Source organism: Salvelinus namaycush, chromosome 8, assembly GCF_016432855.1.
Source record: "Salvelinus namaycush isolate Seneca chromosome 8, SaNama_1.0, whole genome shotgun sequence".
Lineage (NCBI taxonomy): Eukaryota > Metazoa > Chordata > Actinopteri > Salmoniformes > Salmonidae > Salvelinus > Salvelinus namaycush.
In genome coordinates, this window is record NC_052314.1 from 47,606,410 (window position 1) to 47,624,062 (window position 17,653).

A 17,653-nucleotide genomic window follows, 5' to 3' on the forward strand; every position below is an offset into this window, starting at 1 on the left:
AACTTTCTTCTGTCAATTCTTGTTTTATGTCACAATTCCAACCCTCCTGCTTTATCTGGGCTTGGGACCGGCAAAAGTGACCAAAAAGAGACACTGGCGGAGTTACTTCGTTTTTAATTTAATTTTAAATGTTTTAGTTTTTTTAGTTTAGTTTTCTTAATTTGGTTTGGTTTTTAATCTTATGGTCCACTTAGGAGCCTACAACAAGTCACAGTAAAGCATTAACATTTTTAACCATAACATTTTTTTGTATACAATCTACATTAACAATCTAAAAATGAACTAAAGAGACAATAGAAAAAAACTGTCAATGGCAATGTGAGAAAATTATGGTAACTAGTCTGGCCCTAATTCAGGTTAATTTTTTTTATGTAAACCAGGGCGGCATCATCCAGCGGCGGCTTCCCGCATGCGATTCATTTGCAGTCTAGACGAGGAGTGATGAACATGCTCTGACTGCAGCTGGGAGGGACTGCTGCGCGAGGACTGGGCCGCCAGTGAGTGCTGTGAGACGGGGGTGGGGCCCGGCCCACGGCAGCACCCGCTGCTCGTTGAGAAGAGTAAGAACGATACGTGCTTTCACGTCAGAGTCTCCAAAAACACCAGAAAAAGTCACTAGATTTGTCGCTAGTAGCTTTTTTGAAAGTGTCGCTAGAGGGGTCTAAATACTCGCTAAATATAGCGACTAGTCGCTAAGTTGGCAACACTGTAAATAGAAAGACACCAAGTATACTGATAACTTCCGCTATTCAACTGTGCTGAAACATTAATGAGTCTGACCGTGTAACAACTGTTATGGCGCAATGATACAGAGGATGGCAGCAGTGAGCAACATTTGTTACTGTTTTACCGAAGATGTTTTATAACTAAACCAAGATAGACAATCGCCCCTCGTTTCCAATGGGGAACAATTTACCAATAGTGGGCAGATTCAAGCACGAGCTAGCGAGATCCTATTGGCGTGTTCTAGCATAGTCTGCATATTTGCGTTAGGGGACGCCTATTCTGTGAAGTGCGCGTGTGCAAGAACTCAATTCGCCTTTGCGCACCTTCTAAACAACACGATTTTTAAAAACGTTTGCAAAGGACAAGGTCTACAATACTTAGTCCACTATGTTCATAACATATTCTAGTTTTGTGAACATAAAACTGTATTGAGATCAAATGTTTAATCGATAAGAAATTTTGCAGAATGTCTGCCAAAATCCATCTCCTCCCACTGCCCACTAGTGAGTGGAAACGCCAAGCGGATGCTTCACATTTATAATCCAGTGAAACACCTGTCTCATTGTTCTAGTCCGTGGTTTTACCCTTTGCAGGAGCACAACCAGTGAGCTAAAACAAACTGCTTCCGGGTTACCCGAATTTGCTTCCTCGCGCGGAACACTGTACCTAGCCGGTTGTAAGGAAACTAGCTAAATATACGCTGTTATTTTAAATCTGTGTTTGTTCATCATGTCTAAAAGACACCGTTTAGATTTGGGTGACGACTACTCCAATAAAAAGAGATCTGATGGGTAAGCTTCTCGTTTCATGCATCTACTGTCTTTCGGGTAGCAAGTTGTTGCTAGCGAACGGCTAGATTGTTTTGTTTAGCTAGGTACCAACCGGCAAATATTGCGTCTTACTAGTTATCATTTATAAGCTGGCTACTTTGTAGAGATGATACACTATTAGTTACATATCCGCAAGTTTCCTGTGTTAGTCAGCCTGTGACGCTCGTGTAGTCATGTTGACAAGGCACGTGTTGATGTTCTGCGGCCTAGCGCTAACGTTAGAGTAAACTGGCTAGCCATAATGTTAACTCAATTCCACGATGTCTTTACATCAACGGAGTTGGGTGGACTGGAGCTCCGACGTCACATACAATTGAGTTTTTATTTAAAAAACTACTGCACCCCAAAAAATAGCCCGCAATTATGCGACACATTGTCGTTTTCTGTGACATCGGAGCTCCAGTCCGCCCACGTCTTCGCTCAACTCTGTTTATGTACACGAGCTGGGTGGCAGGTAACCGAAAGTTTGCCAGTTCTAATCCCTGAGCCGACAAGGTGAAATCTGCCGTTCTGCCTTTGAGCAAGGCAGTTAATCACCCACAACAACAGGTGCCCAATGTGGCAGCCCCATGCACTTCTCTGATTCAGAGGGGTTGAGTTTTGGTTGGGCCTTGTGGGAATTGACGATAAATGTAATCCTTTATTCATGGAGTTGGGGTTTATTTGGCAATTAATTGGCCAAGCTATTTCTCAAGTTCAGGAACTAGCCTCTCAGCTGCAAGATAGCCAAATAACCAACACTTGCGTATTCTAATATTGCATCCAACTTGCATTAGCGCATCATCTGATTTAATCTACATACAATAGTCTTTTGGGGACCAGGTGAAAAACTTGCATATTTGGATTCCATGAATGGGTCATCTGTAAAGTTTCCTGCTGTAGAATGGGCAATGAATAATATAAATACACTGATTATTGAGAAATAATAATATCCCACTACATTAAAGTGTACTCTATTTCAAGTAATATACTATTGTGGGTTGACTTATGTATATTCTTCTATTTTTCAGGAAAGACAGAGATCGCGACAGGGACCGTGACGAGCGCTCTAAAGACAGGGAGAGGGACAGGGACCGTGACAGAGATCGGGACCGGGACCGAGATAGGGACGTGAAGCCCTCTGTCGTGCCCCCCAACACAATGATGGCCGGGGGAGGCATGCTTCCTCTCAAGCAGACAGCCATGCAGCAGCAGATCAACCCGTTCACAAACCTGCCCCACACGCCGCGCTACTATGAGATCTTGAAGAAGAGGCTGCAGCTGCCTGTGTGGGAGTACAAGGAGCGCTTCAACGACATCCTGGCACGCCACCAGAGCTTTGTGCTTGTCGGAGAGACGGGCTCCGGGAAAACCACACAGGTGCAGTTCTGTTCAATAGTCCTTAAACATTAAGGTCTAAACAGCTCTTCCCATTGGGCAAGTCGGGGGTATTTTTTTTGGTTGGCCGAAAGATTATGATCACTTATTTTCACCTACCCACGGGAGGAACCAGAAAGACCAAACTACTAGAATTCTTTGCATTTTGGTTATCTGTAAAAAAATATATATATATATATATAAAAAAACATCCCCTGCCCAATGGGGCAACTTGCCTGACTGCTCAGGTCACTTGCCCCGGGAAATAGGGAAACCCTAAATGTTAATATCTGGCTTAAATTCTTCTGTTTCTCTACTTTGCAGAGGTGCTTCGTTTGCATTTTTGCATTGGTAAATCTTCATGCTTGTAACAGAAGAAGCAGTTTGGATTGACCTTTAGTTTGATCTCCGGTTCCCTCTGTGTTTCTGATGGAACCAGATGGGTGATATTGCTTACTGTACACCTTTCACCCCCCCACACACACATGCCATTGAAGGCCAAGTGGTTACATCACTGTGTTTACACCTACTCTGTTCCCTCAGATCTGCAAACACAGAAGAGGTAGTGTATAAGGGACGTTTGTAATTTGGCATTCCAGTCAATTCTCTCCCTCCCCTCCAAAGCAATGCACTTTGAAATATGTTTATGTTGTTTCAGTTAGACAGACACATTCATAACATGCCCTCCCTTTCCCTCCTCAGATCCCCCAATGGTGTGTGGACATGGTGAAGGGCTTGGGTGGCCCCAAGAAGGCGGTGGCCTGTACCCAGCCCAGAAGGGTGGCAGCCATGAGCGTGGCCCAAAGGGTGGCCGACGAGATGGATGTCATGCTGGGCCAGGAGGTGGGCTACTCCATACGATTCGAGGACTGCAGCTCCGCCAAGACCATACTGAAGTAAGCAACTTATTGTCTGGATAGTAGAGGCTACATCAGGGTTATTCAATTCCAGGCCTAAACACTTCCGGTTTTCATTCTTGCATACTACCAGGATCATAATTATTAGGGCACGCACGTAGCAAAGCGCTGCAAGATGTTATGCAACAAAATTAGAAAATTAGCATTTGTTATTGGATAAGTTCAGATGGTACCACTTCACTCAGTTTAAGAGTTTTCTTCTGTTTTGTGCCTACTCAACACAACATAGGTAAAACTAAGCATTTTGGCCCTTCAGAACTGTAATTTGAATACCCCCAGAATACATGATCCAAGAATTTGGGGTTATAGCCAGTTAATTCAATTCAACACACACAGCTTCAGTCAAAATACTTTGGACATGCTTTAATGAATAAGAATTAAGTTATTTTAGACTACTGTGGTCAACAAGTATTTGGTATAGTGTTGCAGCTGCACACTAAAAGAGAGCAAAGGTTGTTTATAATTATTCATTTTGAAAAGGCATAAGATCAATGAACACACATTTTGGTGTTCCAGCCATCACTCGGTCAGCATCTGCTATGTTTTAAACCGTGTCCTTCCCCTTTAAGGTATATGACAGACGGTATGTTGCTTCGGGAAGCCATGAACGACCCCTTGCTGGAGCGGTATGGCGTGATCATCCTGGATGAGGCCCACGAGAGAACGCTGGCCACGGACATCCTAATGGGAGTACTGAAGGAGGTGGTCCGACAGAGGTCAGACCTCAAGGTACAGCCTCTGAGTCCAGGGGGAATCTCAAGTCTTTCCTCGATTCCTCATGTCCTTGATTTGGATCTTCTCCTTTGTGTTTTGAGAAAGAGGCGAGGAATCAAGGAAAGACAAATGAGGGTTGGTATCTCTTCTTTTTTTTGCATTTAGTCCATTCTGGAGATACATTTGATTCATTAGTTTAATTTAAATTAGCTTGTTTTTGGATGGAGTTAAAATGGCATTGACCATAACTGAATGAGTCGCATGAAGAAGAAAAAACACATGAATTGTAAATTTTGCTTTACCGTTGAAATTATTTTCAAGTCCCAAAACAACCCCTGGCTTAGCCCATTCCCCATTCCTCTACAAAAGGCCAAAAGAGCCACTGAACACGCCAATTGGCACGTGTTTTTCTGTTGCTTATTAGAAAAATTAGATTTCTGTCTTGGTGTGTTTCCTGACAGATTCTGCATTTGGTTAGTTTGTCGCCCATGAGACACTGTAGACACGGAAGCCTATTTCACTTCTGCAAAATCCCCAGAATGACTCTAAGATACTGTAACTCAAGAAATCTGTTAATTAAGACATTTTTGCAGAGGATGTTTTAGTTGGTCAATTTTACGTGTAAGTTGTTTGTGCAGTATTTGCAATCACTGCAGCTGTTCACCCCCATGATAGTGGGCAAATGGACATTGTCAAATCAAAACCCAACCTTAATTTATCCGTTGTGACGCACTGTTTAAGACGACACAAGAATAACTGTTTCTGACTCATATCGATGCCACATAGGCCGTTTTCAAAGGGATTTCTTTGCTTATTAAAGGCAGTCACTCTTTAAGGGTTATGTTTTTGGATTGCTTTTGACTTACCTTAGTCCCAATGTAATTTAGCCAAATTATTTGCTCGCCCATTCTAGATCCCTATTCAAACGTAGATGTTTCCCTATTTGGCTCCCATAGTCAGGATTTCACTATTGTACACTAAAAGTGACATTGCAACAACCACAAAGCATTATACAGGAATATGTTCTTTGCCCACAGGTGATTGTGATGAGTGCCACGTTAGACGCCGGGAAGTTCCAAGTGTACTTTGACAGCTGTCCGCTGCTGACCATTCCCGGACGCACACACCCCGTGGAGATCTTCTACACCCCTGAGCCGGAGCGGGACTACCTGGAAGCCGCCATCCGCACGGTCGTTCAGATCCACATGTGTGAGGAAGAGGAGGGGGACTGTCTGCTTTTCCTCACCGGACAAGAGGTATTCTTCCACCCCTTCTCAAATGCAATCCAGATAGTTTGAGTTGGTTCGCTGTTCAAGAGATATACCTCCAGCCCTTCTCATATGCAGTCAAGATGGTTCAGTTCAGTGTTGAAGAGTGATACTGACAACACCAAGGTTGTCGCCTGAATATAAGTTGAATTGTTGGGGAGGTTTAACTTTCAGGATACCTGTCTGCTGCTCAACATGAATATTGCCTGACTCTGAACTGTCTATCAGGAAATTGACGAGGCCTGTAAACGGATCAAACGGGAGATCGACGACTTGGGACCTGAAGTCGGAGACATCAAAGTCATTCCACTATATTCCACACTGCCTCCCCAGCAGCAACAAAGAATCTTTGAGGCAGCACCCCCCAGGAAGCCCAGCGGTGCGATAGGAAGAAAGGTAGACCAGCAGAACATTGCAAAAACAGGGTTGTGTTCAGTAGGAAGAAAACATTTTGGAACTGAGTGAAATGGGAAGGTACCTCCTGAACTTATACAATCAGATTTAAATTTTCAATTTCAAAATGTTTTGCTATGGGGTGCCCTACTGAATATACAACCCAGATTTCATACATTGGTGCTTGTTTATCACCAAATATTTCCAATGGCTTATGATGTAAGTATGCAAATTGTCTGCTAGTGCTAACCCCAATGCCTGTTCCCTAGGTTGTGGTTTCGACAAACATTGCTGAGACATCCCTTACCATCGACGGAGTGGTGTTTGTGATCGATCCCGGTTTTGCCAAGCAAAAGGTAGGCTGCTACTCCTCTCCCTCTATAATTTTTTTCCTTGTCTCGTCATTTCAAACCCAGAGGGAATACCAGGCACTAGTACTATGAACTTGTACTTTTTTCAATAACAGGGACACTTGAACTGTCTGTAGTCCACAATCTGAGCACAATGCAGATAGAAAAGTAATAGTAGTTCATTAACCAGGTTTCCATCCAACCAGTTCAAGCGGATGAATTACCTGACGCATAAAACAACTCATGACAGGCCTCATAGAAACAGAATGTTATCAGTAAAGTTTCCCAATGTCGACAAAACAAAATACGAAAGACAAGATAGGATAGGGTCTTTTTTTTTGTCTGTGAAGTAGATTTTGCGACAATTGTGGTAAATGCTTTTATGTGCAAATATTGATAGATATAAACCTTCAGGAGAACGCTACCTGCCCGAATGCATAGTGCCAACTGTAACGTTTGGTGGAGGAGGAATAGTGGTCTGGGGCTATTTTTAATGGTTCGGGCAAGGCCCCTTATTTCCAGTGAAGGGAAATATTAACGCTACAGCATACAATGACATTCTAGACGATTCTGTTCTTCCATCTTTGTGGCAACAGTTTGGTGAAGGCCCTTTCCTGTTTCCACATAACAATGCCCCGTGTACAAAGTGAGGTACATACAGAAATGGTTTGTCGATCGGTGTGGAAGGACTGGCCTGCACAGAGTCCTGACCTCAACCCCATCAGACACCTTTGGGATGAATTGGAACGTAGACTGCGAGCCAGGCCTAATCGCCCAACATCAGTGCCCTACCTCACTAATGCTCTTGTGGCTGAATGGAAGCAAGTCCCCGCAGCAATGTTCCAACATCTAGTGGAAAGCCTTCCCAGAAGAGTGGAAGCTGTTATAGCAGCAAAGGGGGGGACCAACTCCATATCAATGCCCATGATTTTGGAATGAGATTGTGCCAATGTAGTTTCTAAGTGAACTTAGTCATGTGATATATTTTGTTGTACTACCACTCGAAAAAGCTTGCAGAATTTATAGGCAGATGGAATAAGTTATGATCAACTTTATAACTTGTCTTTTCTTGGTGGTTAAGTGCACTGTGATGATCTTCATGCAAATTTCCACTAAATATCGAGGGTAGGCGATCAGTTGAATGCTGCTGGTGACATGATGACCGGTTTGCTTGGCTGCCAATTATCAATTACAAATGATCTGGTTTTTATCATATAACCTACCCTGTCCACTTTATCAGCAAACTGTCTTTAGAGCATACGCCAAAAACATATTGGGCAAGTTTGCTATATTATCGCAACAGTTTTTGGAACAAAATCATCGGTGGAGTTGAAAATGCAATGGAAACCCATTTAACTTAGATTATTTAATTCGGTACATGGGGAATTTAACCGCAAAATTATTTAATGTTCACTACGTCATTACACACAGCCGTTTATCCTCAACAAATCAGTTTGACGGAAACGCGCCTCTGGTGGGAAAATGTGCTTATCTGTCGCCAATTGTATGAAACCTAGCGACAGTGAATTTTTTGAGAACATACATTTGTTCCCTTATTACCTGTTTATTTTACCTGGGATTTGAACCAGAAATCCTCCCGTTACTTATCCACCTCTCTGCCGTTGCAGACTAGCACTTGTGTAATGGGTTCCCCTTCGCCCCATATCCAAATCCCTCCAACTGTACCTACAGATGAACAAGTGATAATCTTCAATCATTTATGTATTCATTGATTTTCACCTGTACATCTGTGGTACAGTTTAAGTAATGAATGTATGATTTAAAATTAACTCTAGAAGGGCTGTTCATGTCATTCACTGTGGACTTAACTGTTAAGTTCATGTTTTAAGTATCCCTATATTTCTGTTATTACGGCGCTATCACTCTGTTGTTAGTACGCCTGCGCAGTAGTCTCACTGGAGATGGACCTGACTTGAGTTTGATGGCAACTATGTACTGTGGTCATACGGTGAAGTAAACATTGTTAAACTGGGACGTGGTGTCATTTTGAGTTAACATTAACCAACGTGGAATCAGCATCCAGCATTTTTTTAAATAAAATAAAGACTTGAGTGAGAATGTTGTCTACACCTATAACCCACAGGTGTACAATCCTCGTATCAGGGTGGAGTCTCTCCTGGTCACGGCGATCAGCAAAGCCTCGGCGCAGCAGAGGGCGGGCCGTGCCGGCAGGACACGGCCAGGGAAGACTTTCCGCCTCTACACTGAGAAAGCCTACAAGACCGAGATGCAGGTGAACTGTCCTGGATTGTAGAAATGTTGGCGCAAAGTATACGGTTGAATGAAATATTGAATAAGTTGTTATCTTATGGATACTGTTGAGGACACTTCATTTATTAAGGAAATGTTTGTAGTCTAACGTATCTCATGTGGTGCTGGGCATTTTACAGAAGCCTGTTTCGGCCTTTACGTTCAGCTCTTGTTAAACACATGATTTGGCAGAATTAGCCGAACTTGTTACACAACGGATTATATGATACCAGTAGAATGGCTTCATGTTCTACTGATCTGACTATTTTCCTTTCCACTACAGGACAACACGTATCCTGAGATTCTCCGGTCCAACTTGGGTTCTGTCGTGTTGCAGTTGAAGAAGCTGGGTATCGATGACCTGGTGCACTTTGACTTCATGGACCCACCAGGTGAGGAGCCAAGGTTTTGCTGGAATACCTGCCTGTTGGAAGTGCTACTTTAGTTTGAAACTGTTTCATTTGAAACTGACTGGCAGCCATTTTTCTTGATATACCTCTTGACCAACCATTTTATCATAAAATATAATTTGTTGATTGATTCTTTGACAGACAGAAAAGTAAAAAATGACAAAGAGATCAAACATGTTCTATGCTGTACTGATCACTTGCTCCTCTTGCTTCCTCCCTTGCGATGTCAAGCCCCGGAGACCCTGATGCGGGCGCTGGAGCTGCTCAACTACCTGGCGGCGCTCAACGACGACGGCGACCTGACAGAGCTGGGCTCCATGATGGCAGAGTTCCCATTGGACCCACAGCTGGCCAAGATGGTGATCGCCAGCTGCGAGTTCAACTGCTCCAACGAGATCCTCTCCATCACCGCCATGCTGTCAGGTAATGGCCCAGGGTGGCTGGCATCCAAAGTCGCCCAGTGCCCACCCTTGGCACCAGTTGGCACCCTCTCAACCCTGTGGTTTCCAATTTAATGCAAGATGGAGATCTCTAAATTGATCGTCTCATCAGTGCTTTGTTTATGCTATTTGTTAATTCCTGGAAGAGTTAATTAATATTTTGGGAAAGTAAGGAGGTGGCCCACAGTTAAGGGGGCTTGCAGATCTAGTTAGCAAAGATGCTAGAAAGTATTAGATTTATATGGAGGGCTCAAGTTAACAATATTTGGTAAGTATTCCTCAAATCAAAATGTGAGAGAACAAAAAGCCAAATGTGGGAAACTTCTGCTGTAGAGGGCCCCACGGACAAATACACTTTTTTTGGTCTACATAAAGGATTTGGATTGCTTACTGGTTAGATACCTTAAATTGCTAATTGTCATTATCAATCAAGTGATGGTTGATGGAAAAGTAAACTGAAAGCCAATTGTATTCTGTATCAAATTGAGAAGTTGACCATGTTTCTTCCAGCTTCTTGAAATATGGGAGTGTTTATCCTCAGTGCAATTGGGCAGGGCAGGCATCTCAATGTAGTGTTCTTAGATAGGTCTAAAACATTGCCTCTGCATTTGTTTAGTGGTTTGTCTATGGCTGCTTTAATGGTGTCTCTTGATGTATTATTGGACCAATTGCACCGGCAGTACAAGATACCATGGCAAGCAATGTTTTTTTATCGTCAAGATGTTGTCATGGTCTTAGTCGTCAAATTTATTTCTCATCAAGACCTGATCTTTATTTTTGATTTAAGTGAGATTTACACATTTTACAGGATGATTTGTTATCTGCATGTGGGTGGTTGATTTAGGTTAAGCTTTCTTGGCCAGTTTTGGTTTTACTACCGGGGGGAAACTATTTGCATTCAATATGGCAAGATAGATTTCTGATTTTATCATATAGAATGTTCAGTGTTTGGACTTTTCACAGTATTTCAAATTGGCATTCCCCTCGTGTTTTACTCATACACATTTGTGATTTGGTTGTGGTCAATTCATTATCAACTCAGGAGATTCATAGAAATTCCAGTTCAGTACAAAGGCCATCCATTTTTTTGATTCTTGTAACGGTTCCTGAAATTCATGTTGAATTTGGTCTGCGACTGTAAAATGACTACCTTGAATGTCAAATATTCATTTAAACATGTATGAGTAAAGCAAAATTAGGCTTACAGGCGGAACATGAAAGTAATGATCGGTGGTGTTGCAAAAACTCCCAGTTTGGACATATTGATGTTCTTCCATACAAAGCCGTATGTCAGTAGTGACATCGTATAAGGACATCTATTTCCCTTTTTATAACGTCAAGGCCATTGACTTGAATGTGAAATGGACTTGGATTCTCTTGAATGTTATACATATATATACACTGTTCTCAAGTTCAATGCTCTTTTAACGCTCTGCAGGTGTGTGAAACCTCTTTGTTTTGCAGATGTGGTTAGGTGTTGACTCCCTTGACAAGCTAGTAGCCAGTCATCATGCAGTCGGAAGAGCCCCCCCCCATAAACACACCACTTGGTCCTGCCCTGCCCCCCTATGCTCTCTGTCAAGTTTTCTAGCTACAATAGGCCTTGTTCCTCTGTTCTGTGAATGCTTGACTCATCCCTATGGGCGTCTGTGTTGGGGCCCATACCAACCTTGTCTAGTCCCGCAGTGTTTCGTCCGCCCCACCGAGGCTAAGAAGGCGGCGGACGAGTCCAAGATGCGGTTCGCCCACATCGACGGAGACCACCTGACGCTCCTCAACGTCTACCACGCCTTCAAACAAAGTAAACATGGCCACCACAAACATCTTATTTTGATAGGGTCAAATTAATTAAAGGGACCGATTAGACTCCAAAATCAACGTTAATCGGATGTTTTAGACCTCAAAAGTCCTATACCTATACATCCTATAGACCAACCTTAATTACCTTGTGTAGACCAACCTTAATTAATGAAAGACTAAAGATAAGCACCACAAATCTGGAATTAACATGGGATATTTGGATCTATAAATTGATGGACTGATACATGGGCCGTGTCCGAAATCTGTCTTACTTACTTCTTACTAAAACAACATACTGTGTACTTAATTGTACTACATACTATTTAGAATGTACTGTTTAGTAAAAAACCTAATGCAGTAAGCAACAAATGTCACCCATCCTGAGAGTGCACCATCTGATGCGCATTTGCGTTGATTCCCGCAGTTTGTTAATTTGGGTACAGCGTGTCCCCTTATCTCATCATCAGCTAATAATCAGCTGTTGTCAAACACACGTGAGTCTGGAAAGACGATTCTCTTCCTCAAGTGTGCAGCAAATTCTAATAGAAGAGAAGCCGAAATGAGTATAACAAACATCCTGCATTTAAAGCATACTTTATTATTTTTTAAATTTACTATAAAACTTTCGGTTTTCGCATACGTAAAATGCCTACTATGTAGAACGTAAGTATGGGTAATCGAACATGGCCATGGACTTATCTCAACAGAAGATTAACTTTTGAAGACTGATTTTTAAGTGTTATGTCCCTTTAAGTAACTTACTTTGAAACATGATGCTTATTTGACTTGCCGTCTTTGTTGTCGTTTCTCAGACCACGAGTCTACACAGTGGTGCTACGACAACTTTGTGAACTACCGTTCGCTGATGTCGGCCGACAACGTGCGCTCGCAGCTGTCCCGGATCATGGACCGCTTCAACCTGCCCCGCCGCAGCACCGAATTCACCAGCAGAGACTACTACATCAACATCCGCCGAGCGCTCGTCACAGGCTTTTTCATGCAGGTCAGTCGGTGCACAGCAGGGCAAGTTCCATTTCAATTAACTCCGAATTGCATGAATTGAAATGGAATTGAGTTAAATCGTATTTTTTTCACTTATCTCGCATTGTGTGCATTTTCTGAAATGTTTTCTTGTTTGCGTAGGTGGCTCATTTGGAGCGCACGGGCCATTATCTCACAGTCAAGGACAACCAGGTGGTCCAGCTACACCCGTCTACTGTCCTGGACCACAAGCCAGAGTGGGTGCTCTACAATGAGTTTGTCCTCACAACCAAGAACTACATTCGCACCTGCTCGGATATCAAACCGGAATGGTACGTTTGTGGTCATGAAGTATAACTCAGAAATGTCCACACAAATAAAACGATTAGCGAATACACTGTAAATAACAAGGGTTTTTGATAAGCGTCAACATTTCAAAACTAATTTATCTCTTATGTAAAACTCGTCGTTTACAGGTAATGCTTTTATTGGATATTTTGATTATATTCTACGACTTTGCTTTAATTGATCTTGTCTCCCCAGGCTGGTGAAGGTTGCTCCTCAGTACTACGAAATGGGCAACTTCCCACAGTGTGAAGCCAAGAGGCAGTTGGAGCGAATCGTTGCCAAACTCCAGACCAAGGAGTATTCCCAGTACTGATTAACAGCGACTGAAGAGAGGAAGACATCCTTGAAAGAGCTTGGCACAATTCATACTTTAAAGTTGTATCCTATCTTCAATCTTAATGTTTCTTGATTCAAGATATGATTTTTATAACTTTTTTGTTTGTGGTTTTTCTGTCCATTCAATAGCAACGTGTATAACTGTAAGCATTTATGAAATTGATCTCAATGGTGAATATTAGGCTATTCTGATTAGAGATTTTCGAAAAGGAATACAATTAACATGTTAAGCATGAGTATTCATGTGGATATTGTTGATGTTCCTCTAGGAAATTGTGAACCCTGAGAAAGTGTACTTGCCTAGGTTGTCCTTGTTTCTTCAATAAAGGAGCTTCGACTTGAATAAAACAATGAATAATAGCTCATGGTCTTTATCTAAAATGTTTAACTGTACATTATTAACCTGTATACCCAGGGGTGAAAGTGGATTTAATTTCTTACTGGTAAGGGAATTACTACTAAAAAAATGTTATGCGTCTAATCATAGAATTACATATAGAATCCCTATTCATTTAGTGACCTCCGTGGGCCAAGTAGGCCTATAAAGATTAGTCAACTTTGATCATGTGTTTATACCACATTAAAAGGTAATACAACTACTTATGTTTTCATCTGATTGTCAAAAAATCGCTTCAAAACGCTCTCCTGTTGACTACCGGAGCATATTTCACCTCACTAAATTCCAGCATCCAAGCAGTGCACCTGCAATTTGATGAATGGAAAGCAAAATCTGTTAAAAAACCAAAACGTGTAATGACGTTCCGCGATTGTCATTAGGCACACTACCCTTATAGCCTGAATTGATGTGTCCAGTGCTGTATGTGCGCTTCTGTCTGCACTTCTCTGTCTGGGCCACATATCTCCGCCTTGATAACATTTTAAGGTTCTTGTCGAACCATGATGCAATTTGGAGAGTATACTGCACATTTTGAAGTCAATTTGCTCATGTTCATGCAGCTGACATGCAGTAATGTTAAATAATGAAGCAATTGCCAACAGTTTTTTTTGACAGATTTAATTATTGTGCTAGGCTTGTGTTTTACTGGTATGGCGTACCCCCACTTTATTTTCTTAACATTGAAAAATAACTTCAATGTAATTTGAGAACAAGTATTCTTTAACAAAGCTACTTCACATCCAGAAACTGTATGAAAGCTTGAAATTAGTCCTCTCTTTTTACTGGGTATAGGTCCGCCCAACAGTATATTCTATTAACGTAATATAGTATTTTGGGTGAGCTTGTGGCTCTGAGGATTCTCTCTCCATCCCCCTCTTTGTGTGTTGTCTGTGGCTGGATCTGGAAGTGCTCTGAGGTCTTGTTCCTCTGAGCCTGTGCACACCACATTGAAGCATGATGCATCTGCTTTCCGCAGTACTGTTGCTGGTGTCTTTGAGGTTGTAATCCACACACGTTAACCTTCTCACAGCCCAGTGTCTCTGATTAAAGTCTACAGTTTGTGTTTGTTTCAGCTTTGTTTCACCCCAATGCCTTCCTGTTAGGCCATTGGGGTTTGAGCTGAGCTGGCGAAACAGGCAATGGGGAACGCAGCCTCCTGCCCATAAGGAGCTCGGCAGGCAACGGCCCATGATGCAGTGGTGTGACCCTGTAAGCTAACAGCCCTGTACGGATCCTTGTTCTTTTTCAACAGTCCCTTGACTGTTTTCACAGCCCTCAGACTCACAGTTGCTTTGTGCGTGTGTAACAGTATAACTTTAGACCGTCCCCTCGCCCCGACACGGGCGCGAACCAGGGACCCTCTGCACACATCAACAACTGACACGCACGAAGCGTCGTTACCCATCGCTCCACAAAAGCCGCAGCCCTTGCAGAGCAAGGGGCAACACTACTTCTAGGTTTCAGAGCAAGTGACGTAACTGATTGAAACGCTAGTAGCGCGTACCCGCTAACTAGCTAGCCATTTCACATCCGTTACACTCACCCCCCTTTCAACCTCCTTTTCCGCAGCAACCAGTGATCCGGGTCAACAGCATCAATGTAACAGTATAACTTTAAACCGTCCCCTCGCCCCGACACGGGCGCGAACCAGGGACCCTCTGCACACATCAACAACGGTCGCCCACGAAGCATCGTTACCCATCGCTCCACAAAGGCCACGGCCCTTGCAGAGCAAGGGGCAACACTACTTCTAGGTTTCAGAGCAAGTGACGTAACTGATTGAAACGCTAGTAGCGCGTACCCGCTAACTAGCTAGCCATTTCACATCCGTTACACGTGGTATTGGTTATTGGTCACGTGTGAAGTCAAATTGTGCTGGAAAAGGAGCTTGTGGAGACCTGGGAAGCGTTATCTTTAACCAGGACCTCAGCGACCACTGGCAAAAATGTACTGTAATCCATTGATAACCTCAGTTGATGTGGTTATGGGTGTCTTTGCTATTTCAATGTATCTTGAATAGTAACCTACAACTAGCAGATAAGTCATTTTTACAATAAAACATATATGCCGCTACCTTTTTCAATGTCCATGTGTCCCTCATGCACTCTGTCTAGCATTTCCGGTTGTAAAGTTTCTGGGATTACAATACGTTGTACTATCATGAGAAGGTCCATTACAGTGGAAGTCACTTTGATGAATCCAATAGGGCTTCAGCAGCTGATAAAATGGTTATTAATCCCCCAGATGGGAAATCTGATTGTACCAGTCAATACTTACATTACCAGTAAATAGACCATAAAAACACAAGGACACACAGACATTAAAAGCAGCACATCAATGGATATTTTTAAAAATGAAGTCTCATGGCATATGGTAAGAAGGATCTGCGGAAACTTTCTGTTTTGGCCCTGGGTAAAATACATCTGTCTGCCATCGCACTGCAATGTTCCAGGCAGGTACTGTGGCTAGTGTTGGCCTCTATACTTCTAAGCTTTTTGAGGATCCATTTATCCAGCATGGGCTCTAGTTTGTCCTGGTTGGTGCCGATGGTAGATCCAGCCTTCTTGATGATTTTGTTGAGCCTGTTTGCTTCCTCCCTAGTGATGTTACCCCCCCCCCCCAGCAGATTACACTGTAAAACAGGACACTAGCCACAACACTATTAAAAAACATTTGGACCATTTTTGAGTAGACGTCAAAGGATCTGAGCTTCCTTAAAAAAAACAGGCTTTGCTGAGCCTTTTTAAAAACCATGGAGGCAGTCTGCTGTGTAGCGGGTGAAGAGGAATGGTGACAAAAACGTCCCTTGTGGGGCACCTGTGTTAGTGATGATCGTGTCTGAGAACGAGTGGTTCTGTAATCTTTTATTTACCCTTTCTTTAACTAGGCAAGTCAGTTAAGAACAAATTCTTATTTACAATGACGGCCTACCCTAGCCAAACCCTAACTCAGACGACGCTGGGCCAATTGTGCGCCGCCCTATGGGACTCCCAATCGCGGCCGGTTGTGATACAGCCTGAAATCGAACCAGGGTCTGTAGTGACACCTCTAGCACTGAGATGCAGTGCCTTAGACCACTGTAGGTACACTAGAGGTAGACAGTGACTGCATGAAGATAAAGTGCAGGATCCTGCTCATCTATTCAGCACAGTCCTTGAGCACCTGGGGTCTGACTCCATCCGGTCCTGCAGCCTTCCTGGCATTTGTCAGTTTTAATTGTTTCCTTACCTGGTCAACAGTTCGAGTAATAGCAGGACTGCTGCTGTAACCTCTCCATAGACCCTTCTGTCTTTCTGTGGAGAAATCACAGTTATCAAAGCGTGCAAAGAACAGGTTGAGCTCATTAGCTGGTGCCTCCACAGTTCCCTCTGCTGAACGCCCACAATATCCAGTCATGAGCTGCATCCCCTTCCACACCTCCTGGATGTTGTTGCGAGCAAATTGTTGCTCAATCTTGCACTTGAAGTCCCTCTTCCCAGCCCGGATCAATTGTTTTAATTCCTTCTGTATCCATTTCACCCTGACTATGTCAGGAATGCTTGTTTTTTCATATTGAGTGTGTTCTTAATGTCTCTTGTAATCCATGGTTTGTTATTGGGGAAGCACTTCACAGCTCTCTGTGGAACAACATTATCCACACAGAAGTTGATATAGTCAGCAATACTGTTGGATAGAAGGTTTATGTCACCGCCAGAGGCATCAATGAATGTATTCCACTCAGTACACTCAAAGTTTCACAGCTGTCCTGTGACCATTTCTGTACCATGATGGTTTTGGGCTTCTGGTGCTGGACAAGTGGTCTGTACTTGGGCAGGAGGTGGATCATATTGATGCAGTTTCTCCTGCCTGGGCAAATCCATCCATTCTGGAAACAGAAGACAAAGGGCTGTGAGACAAGAGCTTAATCCTGGATACATGAAAAGTAGGATGTATACAGAGGGTACGGGGTAACAGCAGATAAACAGCAGTGGGACTAAGGACTCTAGAGATGGGGAAAGGACCAATGAAACGGGGGGAAAGTGGCAGGGGGTAACGATTCTTAACCGTGATGTTATTGAGGCCCCAGTAGTCAATACATGGACGCAGGGTCTTGTCCTTCTTCTCCACAAAGAAGAA

The 17,653-nt window shown here is 43.0% G+C and overlaps 1 protein-coding gene across 3 annotated transcripts; it reads left to right on the forward strand.

Annotated features, from left to right (window-relative positions):
- The first annotated feature begins 1,300 nt into the window (after positions 1-1,300).
- Positions 1,301-13,488, forward strand: LOC120052761 (pre-mRNA-splicing factor ATP-dependent RNA helicase DHX15-like). Of its 3 annotated transcripts, XM_038999862.1 has the most exons (14): positions 1,456-1,517; positions 2,567-2,915; positions 3,615-3,808; positions 4,399-4,558; positions 5,581-5,799; positions 6,040-6,207; positions 6,474-6,560; positions 8,659-8,808; positions 9,109-9,217; positions 9,467-9,658; positions 11,354-11,476; positions 12,288-12,478; positions 12,619-12,788; positions 13,000-13,488. In XM_038999862.1, the coding sequence occupies exons 1-14, from the start codon at positions 1,456-1,458 to the stop codon at positions 13,115-13,117; spliced, it is 2,292 nt and encodes a 763-aa protein (XP_038855790.1). In that variant the 3' UTR covers positions 13,118-13,488. The 3 variants fall into 3 exon arrangements, with proteins under 3 accessions (XP_038855791.1, XP_038855790.1, XP_038855792.1); XM_038999863.1 differs by lacking the exon at positions 11,354-11,476 and having other exon boundaries at positions 1,301-1,517; XM_038999864.1 differs by lacking the exons at positions 1,456-1,517; positions 2,567-2,915 and adding an exon at positions 3,243-3,474.
- Positions 13,489-17,653: the final 4,165 nt, after the last annotated feature.

Bases quoted from the DNA above. Each gene is read 5' to 3' on its own strand.
- LOC120052761 (XM_038999862.1), top strand. From the start codon at position 1,456: ATGTCTAAAAGACACCGTTTAGATTTGGGTGACGACTACTCCAATAAA. The intron at 1,518-2,566 runs GTAAGCTTCTCG...TCTATTTTTCAG, and splicing joins AATAAAAAGAGATCTGATGG to GAAAGACAGAGATCGCGACA. The intron at 6,208-6,473 runs GTAGACCAGCAG...CCTGTTCCCTAG, and splicing joins GCGGTGCGATAGGAAGAAAG to GTTGTGGTTTCGACAAACAT.